This window comes from Onychostruthus taczanowskii, unplaced genomic scaffold (genome assembly GCF_017590055.1).
Source record: "Onychostruthus taczanowskii isolate IOZ18803 unplaced genomic scaffold, ASM1759005v1 scaffold72, whole genome shotgun sequence".
NCBI classification, from domain to species: domain Eukaryota; kingdom Metazoa; phylum Chordata; class Aves; order Passeriformes; family Passeridae; genus Onychostruthus; species Onychostruthus taczanowskii.
Genome location: NW_024505008.1, coordinates 863896 through 883167, shown reverse-complemented (window position 1 = coordinate 883167; position 19272 = coordinate 863896). Strand labels below are relative to the sequence as shown.

At 40.3% G+C, this 19272-nt stretch overlaps 1 protein-coding gene across 3 annotated transcripts in view; it reads left to right on the top strand.

The window, feature by feature from the left end:
* Window positions 1–5241: 5241 nt before the first annotated feature.
* CEMIP2 (cell migration inducing hyaluronidase 2) overlaps window positions 5242–19272 on the top strand; it is a 50045-nt gene continuing 36014 nt past the window's right edge. Inside the window, exons 1-2 of one of the 3 annotated variants that reach the window (XM_041422219.1) lie at window positions 5242–5514; window positions 18395–18731. In XM_041422219.1, the coding sequence (XP_041278153.1) occupies window positions 18407–18731 (325 nt within the window). In that variant the 5' untranslated portion in view covers window positions 5242–5514; window positions 18395–18406. Of the gene's footprint in view, window positions 5515–6076; window positions 6270–15807; window positions 15968–18387; window positions 18732–19272 lie in introns of those variants that run through there. The other 2 variants (XM_041422220.1, XM_041422221.1) reach the window with 2 other exon arrangements.

Genomic DNA, 19272 nt, shown 5'->3' with positions numbered 1-19272 from the left:
ACTACTAAGGAAACATCAATGCAATATTCAATGGTGACCAACAAAGCAAAAAGATTTTAGATATGATTAAGGGAGAAAATACAATGAAAAGAAAGCACTTTTTTTTAACCTAAGGTACCCATATTCTGGAGGACACTGCAATTCTCTTTCTGTCTTCTTTAAATAAATGGGCAGCAAAATTGGCAAAAGAAAAAGATGCTGAAATATGAAACAGTTTTCAATAAAGGGACAGAGAAATATGTTCTGTTAATACATTTATTAGTATCTCAAAAGAAATGGGCATGAGAGAACTTGATGGAGTGTGAAAAGGATGGAAAAGGTGAATAGGGACTAACTTTCTTTCAATGTAAGAACTATGGGGTATCATATGAGATAAGTGGAACCTCTGGAAGAGATATCTTGTAACTCATATGCCCTGTGTAGTTCCCACAGAGCTCCTTGTCACAGGATATCATGGATGTTAGAAACTTACATAGCTCAGAAAGCAACAGATTCTTTAATAGAAGCTGGTAAAAAGCAGCATATCATATAATGGTGACACAGAGCTGCAAATCACTTGAAGAAGGGGAAGTAATCTATCAAGTTTTGATGTCTGTTTACTTATCTTTTAAAAATATATTCTTGTAGTGTCTTGTCAACAGCTGTTGGAAAGAAGCTACTTTGCTAGATGAATCTCTGCTTTATTGTACAGAGACCTATTTTAATATTAATTTATGTTTTTTATAAAGAAACAGATCTGCAAAACCAGTAATGATCATGATCATGGTGCTTTCACCTCAGTCTCTTGTTTAAAGAATTGATTTTTAAAAGCAGCAAGATTTTTAGGATTACTGAATACTATTGATATTGAATATTGAATACCTCAACATAATATTTAACCAAATGTTTAAGGACCATGCTCTTCAGGATTGCAAATGCATCTCAGAGAATCAAAGTATTCATTTCTCTTGGGCAAATAATTATTTATTGTTTTTGCATTTGGCTGTCATTCATATTAGACATTTGAGTTCCTGTAGCTTTTTCGTAAAAAAAAAAAACCCAAAAGGTCAGGATGATATCCTGTTCACGGAATCCAACAGATAACTTTTCCTGTAACTGTGATTCGCATTTGTATTTGTTCTTCCAAAAAGGAAAAAAGTTCAGTCCGTCATTTGGTGACACACTCTGTTGGCAGAAAACTGAAAATTTACTGGAAACAATCTCCTGTGATTTTACATATGTATGTTATTACTTTGTTACAAAACAAGGTAAGCATAAGTGCCTTATTCTACAATATTACTTAAACATGTGTCAAATGTGTTTCTGCTGAATTTCACAGAAGTTTTTATAAAAGAATGACATTTTGACGACTATGGTAAATGTGAATAGACAAGCCCAAAGCTTTGTAAGAAGATTTACATTAGCAAATCATCATGTGCAAGAAATGTATCTTGCTGTGTTTGATGGAGAGTTCTGTTTTGAAGTTGGTTTTAATGCCATGGAAAACAATGCTATCTTAATGTCCTAATGTGGCACTTTGCCTTTAATGTTTTCAAATACACATTGTTCCTACCTACATATGTTTCCTCTGGGACAAAATGAGGTACCAGCTTTCCATATCTGGTTTTGGCAATAATTTAGAAGCATTACAACTTTATTATTTTCCAAATGTTTAAATTCTTTTCAAATAAGTAATATTCCTGAGCATTTCACCTTGTGAAAATATTTATATTTCTCTTAAATCAGATACATAATAAGTAACAGACCACTTAAATGCATTTCTCTACAGTGGAAGCCAGACTCTCTGTCTCTCTCAAAAATCAAAAGAACTCAATTTTGTCATGTTTCTGGCTTTCTAGTATGTGAATGCAAATCAGAAACCTGTGCTTTAAGCTCTACTCGTCTTGTAAAATTCACAGAGTTTTAACCAAAATCATCCTCTGTTAAGATAAAAACAAAACAAAAAATTCAGGACCTAAATTTATCACATAGAAACATTATGTGCACAATTTAAAAGCAATTATGCCAGGCATATGAGATAAAAAGCAAATGGTCATAGATATTTCAAATAGTCTCAACCAAAGTCTAGCAGGCAATTTGTAGGAAATTATGCACTCAACAAATTTTAGTCTGCATTATCAATTACGGAATGCCTCGTAATCAAAAATTTCTGACAGATCTTAAAAGGTCTGTAGACTATGGCTCATCTCATGAGTACAGCACTCCAAATTCAACACTCATGGATCTGACTAGCCTAACAGTGTATCTGCTTACATATTGCTTATGTTTATTGACCAAACAAGCAACTAGAACCAGCAGTCCTTATGGCTGTGTTTCTGATCATTCATTTGCCAATCAGTTTCTATCAATATTTACCTTAAATGCAAGGCAAATTTACTGTTGCACTTAGCTTGTAAAATTGATGGAAATGTTCTCTTCACTAAAATAAATATTGAAGTGACTTGGAAGCTGGACACCTGCTATGAGAAGCTTTCCCAAGGAAAAAAATTTAAATATGGAAGACAATCACAATCAAATGTTTTTAATAATGTTCAACTAAAATCTAAACACAACAAGAAAGTAGTATGTGTGTTTCTTAATGTGAATGAATTAATTCATTTGGCAGGGAATTGTGACTTTTATTCTCATGATATTTAAAATTGATGCAATGTGCTTTTGTTGCATTTTGTCTTTCATCAAACTGCACATTAGAAGTGTAGAAGGCAAAATACAGCTTTCTGGTACTCATATCGGCTTTGTGATTTTGTTGTTTTCTTCTTTATTCCTTTTGTCTCAATTATGTGCTCCCCTACATGTGTTCGGTCCATGTATATCTGCTTCCCCCTCCCCTTCTTATTTGTTCTTTATATTTATTTTCAACTATTCTTTTAACTCTACATTCTCCCAATATGCATTTTGCACTCTTGTCTTCTCGCTTAAACTGTTGTTGCATTTTATTAACTGCTGTTACCTTTGGTTGAAGCACAGTATGTCAAAGTACGATCAATTTTTTTACCAGGAGCAAACCATCACCCAGCCTAGGCAGTGTTTGCATTATTTTAATAATTTAACTTTTATTTTGCCACAAGTGCTAAACTCCCAGAGAGTTAATTAAAAATCTGTGTGGTTTTTATGATAATTTAAAATATGGGTACTGTTTGGAAAAGGCATTATGGCAGAATACCTGGGACATATGCCAAAAAGGCTTAAGGAAGGAAATAGGTACATTTGCTCTCTTATCTAAATAGACCAACAGCAATATTTTCTAAGGGTCTTCATGGGAATTGAGAGAATCGGACATAATTTTAACTGCCTATACTTACTTACTCCCACCTGTTTCTTCCTAACATACTCCCCCCTCTCTCCTAGTACCTCTTTTAATTCAGAAGGACAAAAGCTGCTTCCTTCTTGCTTATTTTAAAATCATTAAGCCATAGTGACGGCATCAATCATCTCTTTCAAGTCCATATTTCATAATTTTTAAATTTTGGTTTAACCTTTTGTCTGCTGAAACCCAAAGCAGCATGAAGAAGCAAGTGATAGAGTGGAGATGCACTAATCCTTCAGTGCATCATTTGGGTTTCATCGAGAGATTTCAAATACTCAGGAAATTTCAAAGTCTGACATTTTGCATACTTACAGGGTTTAGGGATTGTTTTATTCAAATGTATCCATCATTAAAAAACATTATTGTTGTTTGGTGATGATTCCATTCTGTAAGAGATCTACAGCTACCTGAAAGGAGGTCATAGTGAGGTAGGTGCCAGTCTTTTCTCCTGGCTAACAAGTGGCAGGATGAGGGGAAATGGCCTCAAGTTGCACTAGAGGAGGTTTAGTTTAAATTTTTGGATTTTCTTTTTCACAGAAAGTGTTGTAAAGCATGGTGGAGTCACTACCCCTGGAAGTGTTCAAAAAAACTGTGGATATGGCATTTGAGGATATGGTTTAATGGTGAACGTGCTTGTGGTGCTGGGTTGACAGTGGGACTTAATGATCTTAAAGGTCTTTTCCAGCCTTAGTTTTTCTGTGGTCCTATGATCTAGTGCTTTTATAGCTCAAAGGTGTTTGTGACCTGCCTGAGACTGAAAAGAATGTATTATGTGAGTTGTCTAAACTGTACATACATGTGTACATACATCTAATACAATATATTTAGTTTCAGACTATTTAAGTATGTGGAAATGTTTTACTTTATACCCCTAGACAGTAGTACTGGCAAAAACATCTGCACTTGGGTATCACTGAAACAACCTTTTTTTCAGGCTTCTGGCTGATAATGTTGATCAGCAGTCTGTATTTCTTCTTTCTTAGAGAGGTATATAAAAAAATTAAATACTTTCTGTTCCTGGACTAATATTTCTCTAGTAGATAAGCAGTGCTTACCTTCAGTTTAATTTCAGCCAAAGTAACTGGCAAATGTAAGTATTCAGTTTGCATGTTTGTTGAAAAGCGGCAAAGCTTTGCATTTACACGTGTTAGCATGATTGTGCTCCTGGCCTAATAAAAAAAGAATAGAGACACACTGTCAAAGCCAAGATGAAATTGTCTTATTCATACACCTACAGGCTTTCCTCTCTGTGGTTTAGTGACAAAGGCAAGTTGGGAACTGTCTCAACCTGTTTTGTGTCTACACAGGCAAATCTCTGTCTTGTGTCAGTTACTGCTGTGACTCTTTGGCCTGAAGCTCAAGCTGTGCAGCAGAGCTGCAGTCACAGTCCCCCCCTGAGCTAGTGCAGCTGCTCATTCCACCTCGGTCCCTGCCCACGGGCAGCTGCTATTCAGTGGTGTGATGGCTGGCAGTAAAACTGCTCTGCACCCTGCAGTCCTGGGGTGAAACATTGCAAGCAATGGATCCGACTGTCATCTCCAAGACTTCAGATTAATGAAGCTGATTTGCAGTCTGTTATTTAGGCGCTAGATGTCTCCGTGTGCTATAAGGACACCACACAGGCTAGGCTTACTATGCTTTAAACAAAGAGGAAATCGCTAGAGGCAAAGTTAGTAGGGCAGTGTTCACAGACATACAAGTGAGTTATCACTTTGACTTCATCTGTTTGGAATATTCCCAAGGAAATAACTATGTTGGGAAATGCCTATATTTCCTGAAGCATTTCATTGAAGTATCTTGCATCCGATCAGGGCAACCTTTTTTTTTTTTTTTTTTTTTTTTGCTTCTGCTGGCTCGTTTGTAGTGAGTGTGGCCCAACCTTGCTGCGCGGAAATGGTGGGAGGTCCCAAACTTAAGAGAAGCCCGTTGTCAGATTTGCATCAAAGCTGACAGCCTGAGGTGCCCTGAGGCTTCACAGTCCCTCTGGAATGTCTATACCAATTGCTGCTCTTTGCTGTGTAACAGCTTCAGGCAGGGCTTCCCTGAAATTCAGAACATTTTGGGCTTTAGTTTGATTTTACTTAAAAAACATTAGAACCCAAAACTAAATTAAAAAACGCACACACACACAAAAGCAAATCAGAAAGCGGAATCAGGTTCTCCAGTCGGCTCTTTCCCCTGGTCAGACTGCCCGGACTACAGCCGCCGTAAGTAACTCTGTTCAGCCCGCACGTACCGACAGCCGCCGCGACTCTCCCTCCGCTCTCTGCTGCTGTCGCCTCTCGAGCGCTCCGGGTGTCCCTCCATCCCTCCCCGCTGTCTCTTCCCTCGCTGCCGCCTGGCTCTCGTACCCCGTGCACATTGCACCCCGCCCAGGCAGCACCTGCGCGTTTATAACTGTGGAATTATTATCATTACTATTATAACTATTATTATCGTTATTATTAGTAGAAGTACTACTACTGTTGTTACTATTACTTTAACACGGACATCGGCATCTAACGGTCTGTGCAGTATCTGAGCTGCAAATCAGCTCTTTTCCATTCCGCCCAGAGGAGAGCCGTAGGTCAGGGCACGGATGCAAAGTACCCCCTGCTTCCTCTTGCTCCCCAGGCCCGGATGCTGCAGGCGCCGGCCTGGGTCCCCCGGCAGCAGCGGGAGAGCCGGAGGGATGCAGCCCCGTGGGGCAGGAAGCGCCTGGCCGGGGCCGGGCAGCGCGGCGCCCGGGCAGCGCAGAGCGGAGGCGCCAGCGGCGGCGGGGCTCGGCCGCCTCCGCTCGGGGCCCGCGATCTGGGTCGCCCCGCGGGGCTTGCGGCCGCTGCCAATTGCGTAAGGGCGGCAGCCGAGGCGGGGAGAGGCAGAGTTGGCGAGCAGCCGGCGGCCTCCCGCCGTGTCCGGGGCGGGGAGCGCTATGCCGCCGCCCTGAGCGCGCCGCCGCCGCCCCGAGCGCGCCGCCGCGCCGCTGAGGAGCCGCCCGGGCGCCGCTCCGCGGGACCGCGGCAGGTGCGGCGGCGGGGCCGCGCTCCCGGGGCCGCGGCTTTGTTGGCGCGCCCGGTCGGATGCTGCCGGGATCGCGGTGGAGAGCGACTGGGCTCGGGTCCGCGTCTCGGCCGTGACTGCGATGGGATTTGTCATAGGCATCGCCGAGTGCTGGGGCAGTCGTGGAATGCCGTCCTTGTGACTGATAACCAACAGCTGCTTCACTTGCCCAGAGGAACGGAAGAAACAGTGGGAGTCGTACATCATCGCAGCCCCTCTAAGAAAGGAGGGTGTGCAGCGATTAATGCACTGGATTTGTGCTATATCACAGCTAGATGATGGCTGTGTGGTGAAGATAATACCCTTGTTGGTATTTAAGTGTGTATTTAGTGACACGGTTTCCTTGAAAAGGAAGAGATTTTTTATTTCTCAGTAGTTCTGAAAGCAGAATAGCTGCTGTGGCTTGACAAAGACAATGTAATAAGGAGGATAAAGTAGTACTTGGTATTTTTTTGTGGCGTTAGTCTATTTTCATGAATCACAGAAAAAGATTTCCAGCAGCTTAGCTACTGATGTGAAATGGCCCATGGGTAGCAGTAAGGAGAAGGGAGGTTCGTCTTTGTTCTTAGGAGTCACCAGCTCTTTGAGGTGCTTTGTCTGCATGGGTCTTGCACACTGCCTGCACAAATGTGAAGTCTTCTGCCAGATCAAGTTTTGGGCCTGCTCCTCCTGCGCTCTCTCTGCTACTATGGCATCCAGCAGACTATGCTGGGGACTTGAGCTAGGCAAGAAGGCCAGAGAAATAAATTATGTGTAAAGCATGAGAAATGCCCCCACATCCAAAGGGATTCAGGAAGAAAGGGAGTGTGGAGGGGAGAAGGACAAAGAGAAGGGGTCTTGTGATGTCCATGCTAAAATGAGAGTTGTGTTCTGGAGTGTATGGTCTCAGCAGGAGCTGTGGTGTGTCCTGTTTTGAGATGGGGATATATGTTTTCCGGTGGCATACTGCGGGGTTTTTTTAATTACGAATATTAACACATTGTCCCCACGGTAATTTGTGGGGAAAGTGGTGTTAAGCATTGGCTGGAAGCTTTTAGCCAGTTCACCTGACTTGTTGCCAGTTGTTAGAGACACTAACTAGTAGAATATGGTGGCCCCTGTGTGGAAAGAGCATTGCTTTCAGAAGGGCCTATGAAATCCTCTGAATGTTTCCTAGCTGTTACAGGTCCTGTGACTGGAGGTAGAGTTCACTTTTCTTCCAAGTTTACAAACCAGGGGACCAAAAAAAAGGTTGCTTCTACTTTAAGGCATGAATATAAAATTAGGTAGAATGCAAGCTGTTGGACTACTTTGGTTATTTTGCACCTTTTTTTTTTTTCCTTTTTTTTTTTATTTGAGTTGATACATATTTGAGTAGCTTGTACTTCAGTGGAAGTTAGGAGGTTTATTTCTTTAAGTACTGACAGGAGACAGTGGGATAGGTGCTTTTTGTTACTTCAAAACAACATTCTTACCACCAAGGCTGTGGAGAAATGTCTGCATGCCTTGGATAGTTGGGACTAGAAATGTTATTTAATTATGGATAACTTTAAATGTGCTTTAAATACAAAGGACAGTATTAATTTTCTTTATTGTATGTCCAGTGTGTTTCAGAAGTTTTATTAAACAATTTTAGCATACTGGTTTTGTATGTTTTGAGATAAGTCCAGCTTGTTGCTGTGGAAGCCTTGGTTGCAGAAAATGAGCAGTGACTCAGTTTTGTTTATCTTACCTGTTGAATAGGACAGAGCTGTTTGCTTCTGTACCTGTGGGAAGGCTCTGACTACTCTCTGTGCAAGGATTGGAGCTCCATCGCCTCTTGATTCTGCCTTGTACTGGAGCTGGGGGGAACCGGGGAGGAGAGGGAACCTGTTGTCTGCTGGAGGCTGATGCTGCAGCCTCCACAGCTGGAAGGGCTCACCTCTGCTACCTCTGCCCTGCAGCTGAAGGAGCTCCTTGGCTGGTGGGCCACATCGTGCGTGACTTCAAGGAAAGGTGTCCCACAGTGCTTGCGATGAACTGTTCTTTACCTTCTGTGTGCATGCACCAGAGATTTAAAAACTTCAGCCAGAAATTAGTGAGAAAATTGTCACCTAGTAAATCTTGCCATCTGTATATTAAAAAATTAAATCATTGGAATATAATCTCAAGTATATCAGTGAGGTTCATGCTTTGCATTAGTAAGGCTGTTCCATAGAATCACCTACGGTATGCATCAAAACTTGATTAAAGTCCGTGTTGTAAATCGCGGTTTTCTTCTTTGGAGTCGAATTGTGATTAGACTTGACAGATTCTCAGCTTATTTTTACCAAAAGGAGTTTCACTATTGTTTTAATTGAGGTATTTTTGGCAAATGAGAATAAATTATTTCTGGATGTGGATGTAGTAATCCACAGAAGTATTTTCGTGGAATACTAATACTGAGAAAGCGGAAAAGGAGTAGAAGAGTTGAACAAAGATGTGAGGGAGAAAAGTGATATATTTGCCAATATGGAAAGAAAATACTGAAGGCATTAAGGAATGCATACTTTAGAACTTGAAACCGATTTTCTTGCTTTGTTGTGAAGTAGGTTAACAGAGGGGGTGTGCTAGTAGCTGTTCTGTCTTTTTGGCACATGGGATTAAGAAGAACATGTAAAAAGGAGTAGTGCAATCATGCAAGATGACTAGCTATACCTGGCAGGATGTTGCAGTACTTGGCAGTGGGGTGCAAAGTTCTTGGAGTTTCCTAGAACGGAATTCACTGTAGGGAAGCCAAAATATGAGGGTAGCCACCAGCTCAGCAAGTGGCTAATGCATACCTAATGGTGGATTGCAGGGCTTTGTTATGCAGTTTGAAGATTGAGATTTTGCTGTTTTGAGATAGCCTAAATATGTTGTTTGTGTTTTTTTCAAAGGAAAATTATAGAATGTTTTTTCTTTTACAAAATTCTACAAAGGTATCATGTTGTGTAAGCTAAGTCACTGTTCCTTTTTTACCGGGTTCTCAACTCATGTAGTTCTGTGATTTCTGAGATGCTTTAGAGCCATGGGTTATCTTGGCATTTAGATATACAGTCAAGTTACTCTTCTTAGTTCATCAGTAGAAACTCTTTGCACAAGACTTTGTGCCCTCATGTGTTAGCTGGTGTGTGCTGTGCCCTTCTGCTACACTGCCACAATTCCTACAGCAAAATGAAAACTGTACTGTATTTCAGCTACTGTGTATCAGTGTGACATGTTAATGTTAGCAATCAGGTAAAGGTGTATTTTGTGTTGCTGATCTCAGCAGGCAGTTGCAGTGGCTGAGTTGAGGGGGATTTGGTCCTTAGAGGAGGAGAGGTGATTTTGGAAAAGTGAAGGTGAAAGACAGGTAAATGAGGTCTTAAAGCGTAGTAGAAGAGTGACCACATCACATCAGGCCAAGTGTCCATCCAGGCAATTACCCAGGGTCTGACAGTGGTGAGAAATAGTCAGCTGGTGAAGCTACAGCATTGTGATGCTACTGCTTCCAGCTTGTGTTTCAAGGACTTCCTAAACTCGAGGCAGTGTTATTTATCCAATAATCCTCAACTGAATTCTCTTCTGCAACCTTGTTGCTCCCTGAACCTGTGTAAATTCTTGATGTCCAAAGCATATAGTACTGAGACAGGTTCAGAGACTTTTGTGTCAATTTTTTTTTTCCTCCTTGGAAGAGGCTTGAAATCTTTGCATTCTACCAGCTACTCCTGATTCTGTGGACCTGTGACATATAGCCTCCCAGTCATCCATCATCACTGTGAAGAGTCCTTTGCAGATTCAAAGAGTTCTCACTGGATGTGATTTTGCAGCTCTTAATTATTTTTTAATGCAGACTCATTTAACTTGGCTTAAAAAGACAAGACAAAAGAATGTGGGTGTGCAGCTGCAACAATTCAGTTTTTTAGGCAGCATTATTTTTGTAGTTGATGCACAGTTAAAATTTGCTGAGGCAGTCCTTCAAGTATGCGGAATGAGGGGTGACATATCGTTTACTGAAGCTTAACTTGGACTGAAGAGAAAATTTTAAGAACTTCACAGCTTTGCCAAAGAAAGAAATCCTCATGCTGATGTGGAAGAGAGTGTGTTACTATGCTGATTCTTGTTTTAAGTATAACTTAAATATGACAACCCTTTGATTAAGTGATTATATGAGTATACTCAAGAGTGTTTTGCATATGTCAGTTTACCGAAGCTAAATATCAGATCTGATTCTTTTCCCCACTGCATGTTATAGTTGGTACTTATATGTATGCTTATAATCTATTTTATAACAGCTTTTCTAATTTAATAATAGATATCTAATCTTACTGTCCTTCTCTTAGGAGTAGGATTGTAGGCCCAGTGATTCAAGCTAGTACCAGAACTCAACTTTACCTCTCTGAAGTGTATTACCATTACATAGAAAATTTTCTGCTTTGAAGTCCTAGACTGTAGCTGTTAGGTTGGGATTTGTGTTTTTCTAGAGACTGCTGATATCTGTATACAACTTCTTATAGTAGTTTAAATCCTTTTCCCTGATTTTTATTTGGATTTTTCCCTACCATCTTATTCAGGTTCCCTAAGGTGAATGTGGCAAATCCATCATTTTCATGTGAATGTTGTTCACTTAAGTGTAGCTATTTATTTACTTAAAAGTAGGCTTGTACTCAGATGCATCACTGAACTGAGGCCAAAGTGTTCTCTAAACTAGCCCTCACAGTGTCCCTGTCAGGCTAGTGACCACTTTTTTTCCTCATGTTACAGGCTTGGGGCCCAAATAATTTGTGACTCATGTGGCAAGCTAATGATACATGGGTGACTAAAATGCAAGTTTCCACTCTTGATCTCTTACACAAATTATTAAATGTTTCTGGAAGTGGAGCAGTAAAAATGGTTCCATTCATTTTGCCTATTTCAGCACATGCCACATTTCCTAGCGTGCTCTTGGATATGCTGTATTTAACTTGTAGATAGTGCACTGTTTCTGCATGGTTTCCTCCAGCAGAATATGCTATTTTTTAAACAGTGAATGAAAAACGGAATAAACTTCCACCAGTTTATAATTTACAATGATAAACTGCTTCAAAAAGAAACAAAGGGCAGGAAAGTATAATTCACTGGAAATGTCAGATACCATTTTAGATACACTGACTACAGTTTGTTGTGGCTGCTGGCTTATGTTTCTTTGTTTCAATGGGCAAAATCTGAAGCTACTACAGTTCTGCTTGAGCTGACTGAAAATTGAAGTGTCTGCTGGTCAATTTAGAATTCTTGAAAGCTTACCAAGAAGTCTGGTGTCTAGGAACTGGAAAAAAACATGTCCCTGCAGTTTCTGCAGTAAGCTGCATGTCTTCACCACTACAAAAATCCATAAGTTTTGTATGTAAACTTTCTGCAAGATCAGATACTTCATCTGCTGTATTAAATGCTCTGTAAGTGAAACCAGGTGAGTGCTGCAGAACTTGTTCACACAAACCATATCTGAAGGACAAAAGCCCACCTGTCACTGGAGCAGGGAACCAGTTTTTCTGTACAAATACCCTCTGGTCTTTGTCTCATCCTTAATGGTGATCTGCCAAACACCTGCACAAGAGGATAGAAATGAAATTCATGGTTCTCCTGGATGCTGTCAGCGGTGGACATGAGAGTGGTTTAACTTGACCATAATTTTCTACTTATACCCACAGACAAGTTCTATTCCAGAGTATCTATTTACCTCTTTCCCTTGGAGTGCAGTCTGTTCACCATTGTCTCCCCTTCACCTCATCATCCTTTCTAATCCATAGATAATAGCTTAATTGTTTTGCATATCACCTAAACATATGTAGTCCAACTTTCCCTACTTGTATATAACTTTGAAATTTCTTCTGAACTGGAGAGAGGCTTGTGTTCTCAAAGATTTCATTAGACCAGCTGATGGAAGGTTATTTCTATGTATAAGCCTTCTCTACTGTAAATATAATGCATGCTTTCACTTCTGTTTCTTGACGTGTGGTACTGAAGTGGTTCTGTGATTCTGTACTTTGAAAGATTTGGTTTAAGAAATACGGACCTTGCAATTTTACATGTTTTCTACATGCTGAGAAATTCACTAAAGATTATTAATTGTTACACAAGAAATTCAGAAAATCTAGTGAAGTAGAGCTTATCTTCTAAGTTTTGTAACTTTTACCTTTCTTATATCTTTGTTTCTTGCTGATTTTTGCTCTAATTTTCTTCTGAAAATGCAGAGCATGGGAGAAAACTTGGTGGAGGCGTGCAGAAAACAGCATATGTGTCTAGATGTCAGTAGAGTTTCTAAAGGTTTTTTTTTGTAACTCAGTTGAGATTTTTCAGGCTCTTCTAAATATTGTGATTTCCAACAGTTACTTAACTGTAGCAATGCATTTTACTGTGCACGTGTTCTTTCCAGCTTTTGTACATGGGTGGAAAAGTAGGTTCCTTCCAATATGCTGTCTGTTGTCTTAAAATTACATCTAAAGAATGTAATTTTAAGACAACAGACTTAAAGAATAGATGTAATTTCTTAAAGAATAGATGTAATTTCAGAATGAGGCAGGAGGAGAAAATGTGAAACCAGGAAAGAAAGCATGTGGGCAACCTGTCTGGAATTGTTTGTACTAGTGAGGTTGAGATTTGTTGAACTGGGGACTTCCAAGACACTTGAAGCATTGAAATTTGTATTTCTGTTGTAGTTGACCAGCTTGAAGGTCTATAGAGGTGTGCCGGTCATGCTTTAGGAGCTTGCCTGACATCACATTCTGTTTAGTAATTGTTTCTGCTTAGGATCTTTTTAATACTGAGTTCTTGTCCCTTTCCCTTTTCATGGGTTTCTCACTGCCCTTTGGCTTTATACCAGACAAGTAGCTCTACCAGGAAAGCAATAATAACTTTTGTTGTACAGAATCACTAGGTTGGAAGAGACCTTCAAGGTCGAGTCCAGCCCATGCCCTAACACCTACACTAAACAATGGCACCAATTGCCACATCCAGTCTTTTTTTAAACACATCCAGGGATGGTGACTCCACCACTCCCTGGGCAGACCATTCCAGTATTTTATCACTCTTTCTGTAAAAAACATTTTCCTACTAGCCAACCTGTATTTCCTTTGGTGCAACTTGAGACTGTGTCCTCTTGTTCTGTCCGTTGCTGCCTGGAGAAAGAGATTGACCCCCACCTGACTACAATCACCTTTCAGGAAGGTCTGGTAAGAGTGAGTCTCCTTTACAGTAGGTAGAGATATCCTTTAAATAGAGGTTGAGTCTCCTTTTCTCTAGCTGAACACCCCCAGCTCCCTCAGCCATTCCTTACAGGGCTTGTGTTCCAAACCCCTCACCAGCCTCGTTGCCCTTCTCTGGGTGCGCTCAAGTGTCTCAACGTCCTTCCCAAACTGAGGGGCCCAGAACTGGACACAGCTCTCAAGCTGTGGCCTCACCAGTGCTGAGTACAGGAGTAGGATGACCTCCATGCTCCTGCTGGCTACACTATTCCTGATACAGGCCAGGATGCCCTTGGCCCTCTTGGCCATCAGGGCACGCTGCTGTCTCATGTTCAGCCTGCTGTTGACCAGCACCCACAGCTCCCTTTCCACCTGGGCTCTGTCCAGCCACACCATCCCCAGCCTGTAGCATTGCAGGGATTGTTGTGGCCAAAATGTAGGAGTCGGCGCTTGGACTTACGAAACTTCATCTTACTGGACTCTGCCCACCCATCCAGCCATTCCAGGTCTCTCTGCAGAGCCATCCTACCTTCCAACAGATCGACACATGCTCTCAGCTTAATGTTGTCTGCAAATTTACTACTGTGTTGCATGGGGAAATATTTTTTTGTGTATGCGTTGTTTTCCTCCACCCTTTGCTCAGTCTTTTCCTTAGCGGTAATTATATAGACTCTTAAGATTAGACAGTGTGGTAATAGGTCAGCACTAGAGCTGGTGTAGTTTGATGGCCCAGATCAACAGGAGTGTCATTTTTCCTGGTTTCTTTTCTTTTATTTTTTAAAACTCTGATGCTTAAAGTGTGCTTAAGGAGATGCATGAATTATGAAGTAAGCAAATGTTCTATACCACATTTTCAGATGGTGCAGGTGTGGGAGTTTATTAGCATGTTTGACATGTTTTATTACACTTAGCGTTTGACGACACAGAAGTGTAAAATATCTTGGGGTTTTTCTCACTTTTTGGGTGGTGTCATGTGACATTTTGAATTATCTGGTAAAGTAAGCCAATTTCTTTCCAGGAAACCAGCCCCAAAATGAGTAATGGATAAGCATGGTACTTGCTTCTGAGCACACAGTCATGTCTCAGGAGGTTCATATTTTATGCCCTCGTTGTACAGTGCATATATTTCCAGTTTCTGACCATGTGGAACAATGTGGGCTTGTATGGGAATGTGGTAGTGGCACAAGTTAAAAGCGGTGAAGGAATACTTGAGGACACGGGAGATGTTGCAGCCTGTTCATCGTCTCACTGCTGTCTGCATGCTGGGGTTTGCTGTCCACATTTGTTTGCTCACTTGCTCTGTAGACATATCCAGGCTTGCAGGTATTCACTGTTTTCACTTGGAAGCTGTGCAAAATAAACCTTTAAATTTTTTTAAAATTTAAGGTGGTTTAATCTGTCTTGGCTGATGTGACTAGTATGAGAAGTACTTGTTTGCTTGCTCATGCTGTAAGAAGGGGTGCATGAGCAGAAACCTGGATTGTGTGGAGTTGCACCACTCTTGCAAAAGAGCCATATGCAAATAGTGCAGTCATCCAGCAGATGGGTGGCAGTGAAATATCTGAGATACTCCAGATACATTGTAGGCTGAAGCATCTGAGATTCTCAGATGAGATTCACAGCTGAGTCTGTGCATTGGAAGCTTCCCTCTTACTGATGGGCTTGGAGCACATATTGAAGTGTGGCTCTGACTAAAAGCTGTGTTGAATAATGGATTTAAAATCTTGCATAATACTGCGTTGAAAGCTGATGTGCAGGAAGTCACAGTGATGGGAGTAGTGAGAAAGCAGCATTTGTAATTGGCATGACAAATAACACGTTTGTACAGATAGAGCTGTGTGCAAATGTTAGGTATATGGTGTGAGAACTTGACTGTTAGTGAAAGCACACTAAAGCAAGCTGCAAAGTAAAATACTGCACCATTCTGTGTACCGCAATACAAAAGTGGTAGATGTTCTTGTCTGGGACTGACCATCAGGAAGAGATGCCTAGATCATGAGTTCCTTTATGATACCATGGCACAGGTCAAAGGGAATGTGGGAAAATTCAGGTGCATAGGAATTTTCAATGGTATTTAAATAGTTCAGCAGTTTGGGTATTTTGTCCTGCATTTCACTCTGTAAATGCATTTGCAGAGTAAAATTTGTGCTGTATTTGTGACACACAAACTGTATTTGTGCAGCCAAATAATTGCATTCTCTAGTGCATAACTGGCCATACAGACAATTACTATACATACTTTTATGTGGTGCTCTCTGAGGGCTTCCATGGAGTGGAAATACACAAGCCAATAATTTGAATCAGATTATCAGTCTTTCAAAAAAGCTAGTAGCTGCTCTACAGCATGGAAGACATCCTTTTTCAGCTAGAGAATTTCAAATAATGCATGAAGAGGGAAGGAAGTATTGCAGTGGTTACTCCTGTTATAATGGAAAACTGTATGGTAAGTCTTTAGAATATACTGAGTATCTCCTTATTGACTTAGTGTAATTATTTTTATTTTGTAATGGTTAAGACAGCAATTCTACCATCTCTTTCCCACCCAGCCTTGGGGTGGCCTGTGTTTTCACTTGAGTGGGACGGTTGAAAACGTTTTACAATTGCCAGAATGTGGGTTGCAAACAAAGCAGAATGCTTTGTACAACACAAAGTATGTTTGAAATATGACACAAAGTGTTTCCAGTGACTGCTGTAATGAATGTTTTTTGTTTGTTTTTTTCTTTAGAGGTCTGGCAGTACTTTAGGAGGCCTTGATGAGAAGAATTGTGGGGAAATTATTTTGTAAAACTATTTCAAGTCTTGCATAGCCAATCTGGATTCAGTTGCTATAGCTGAGTAGTTTAAAAACTTTTTAACTGTTGATATTACACTATATCGAACACTGCAGTAATTTTGTCAGTGTCACAGAAAAATTTTTAGTCCTAACAGAAAAATTAGCCAAGTTTAAGTTGGGGTTTCAAACCATAAAAAAAGAAAATCTCAGTGCTGGATCAGGTTTCTTAAAATGTTTAATTAAGAACCTAGTCCAGCATTTGTTTAGCTAGACATGAATACTGTCTTTGAACTAGTTGAAAAGCTCCATCTCTTCCCAGCTTTTAATACCACATCTAAAACACAGAAATTACTTTCATTTCTGAGAGGTGATAAGCTGAGTAAAAGCACATGTGGTTAAAGCAAACTGTTCCACAGTGCACGTAACTGGTTGGACAGTTAAGTTTGAGAGCAGAGGATTGGGTTTGTCAAAGAACAGAAAGGAGAATGCTGAAAATTAATTTGTTATAATGAACAGGTGCAAGAAGCACTTTTGGAGGACTTGGAATAATTTTGCACTCTGGGATAGCTACTCCAGTTCATGTTTCAGTGCCTTCATTGTCATTGTGAATATATCTGGAGGTGCATTGTCTCCCATGAAAGGGTAATCTTGCCTGTTCTATAGTAACAGCTCTTTTTCCTGGAAACAGTGAACTATCAGATTTTGCAGAATGTGGGACAAAAGGCTCCTTTGCTACTTCTCAGAATAAGATTACAGTTGTCACATTTCTCCTTCATCAGCGTGCCTGACACTTCACAGTATGGCTCAGACTTCCCTTTGTTAATGGAACAGAAAGAGGATCTTTATACTCTTCCATTATCAGTAGTTTTTATTTTTTCTACACTTTGCTGTTTAATGCACATGACTTATGCCTAAATCCCCTTCAGGATTTAGTTTCAAAAGTTAGGTTTCAGTTAACTGAGACTTGAGCATCCTTCTCAAAAATTTCATCTACAAGAAGTGTCAGTGTAATCAGGTTAAAAAAAATTATGCCAGTGTTGTGAATACTGTGTGCAGCACTGTTGACTGGAAAACCAGAGAAAACAGTCAAATGCAGGTTTGTCTCTTAAACTAGGTAAGTGTGGCGAGTTAGAGCTGCTGCAGAGGATGGGCCAGGCAGTGATGGCACTGGTATGCTTTCCTCTTGGTGTGTTTCAGAAGAAAGATGGAAACAATACTAGTAACTGAAATAAAAGCACTCCTGGGCGATAGGTACAGAGATCTGGAGCAGGCATGTTGCTTCCAGGCTTTGTGTCCAAACCCAGGCATCTCAGCAGAAAAAAAATCACAAGTTTTGCTGAATAAGATGTAGGTGACTTTCTTATAGAACCATTCCTGATGTACCTTTACTAGCAATTGAATCTTGCTGTGAGTAAATGAAGAGTTTCTGGCTTTGTTCACTTCAGCTTATTAAAAGTATTGACTAAGTTATGTCAGTGTGACTAGAAGTAAAATAGTATTTGATATTTTAATTTAAGCAGCTTGTAGAGCTTCCAGTGTAGAAGTCAGGCTTATCTTTTTCAGCTTCTTTTCTGTAAAGGAAAGTGAGGAGTTTTTTTAGCTTCTGTGTACAGAAAAAATACATTTAGACATTCTTTGCATAACTGTGAGGAAACAGAGGTTGCTAACTTTCTCATTGTTCATCTGATTTCTTAATCTCACAATACAAGTTAACTGTGAAAATACTCAGTGAAAAATAACCAGTGGAACTATGAAGAAATGGTCTGTGTTATACTGGGCTCCCACACCACATGCTTTTGAGTTTAATTGTGTTGAAGACACATATGTTGTTCCATGCACTTATACCATGTTACTGTTACTCAGTTGCTACTGGCAAGTGACCAGTAGCAACTGAGTAGCAGATACTTTGTAAATAGTCACAGCTTCAGTGGCTGTCCTTGACACATGTGGTTTAAAATTGCCTTTTGTTGTTTTTTTGGTTTTTTTTTTTTTTTTTTTTTTTTTTTTTTTTGTTTTGTTTGTTTTGTGCATTTTGATCTGTATTCTGAAAGCCTGTCTCTTATTTTTTGTCTCTGTGTGTGTGTGTATGTGTTCCAGTGACTTTATAACATGCAAGGCACTGATACCAGGGGGAGCTCCCCTACGTTCCTCCGTCCTCAGAACGGGAGCAGTCACAGGTCTTCGGGGTACGTCCCGGGGAGAATTGCCCCTCTCCGTCCCCCGCCGCCTTTGCAGAGCCATGCTGCAGCAGAATTTACCTCGGCGAGGCAGGAAGCCCAGACAAGACTCCCATCCTTACCAGTGGAGCAGCACCGCCGACAGGCAGAAGCCAACAGACATAAAAATACTCTTATTTGTTCTGCCATTTCTAGCCTTTCACTTTTTGTTGCACTGGGGATTTTTTTGGGAATAGCTTCAAAATATGCTCCAGATGGTAAGTTCATTAAGATCACCCTAGAAGTTATGCTATCTGTTAACATAATTCAGTAATTCAGCATCAGGATTATTGTTGAAAGATAATAGGACACTCACTGTGATTTTAAGATTGAAGGAGGGAGAGACTGGGGCCAAAGATCAGCTCTTTTTTTGTTATCTGTGTTGTTTTTTAATGTATGGTTTGATTTACTTACATGAAACAGAAAGGCATAGCAGTAAATAAAGATTAGTGGTGGGTGAGAAAGAGACATGAATGTTTTATAAGCATAATTATTTTTATCTGCAGAAGCTGTCTCATATGTTCACAAATTGTAGACAAAACTAAATCCTGTATATTTCAGCAGTAACTAAGGAAGATAGTAAAACAAAGTTAAAGTAAAATAATTTAAAAATCTTTGAGAAGATGCTAATAGTATGTGTTTGTTTTGTTTTTATGCAAATTGGGCAGGGAGCTTTTTTGATCTATTAGCCCTGATTTTTTGTTTTCACATCATTTTAGAAAACTGGGCAACTCTTTTGGAATTTGGAGAATCTGAAAT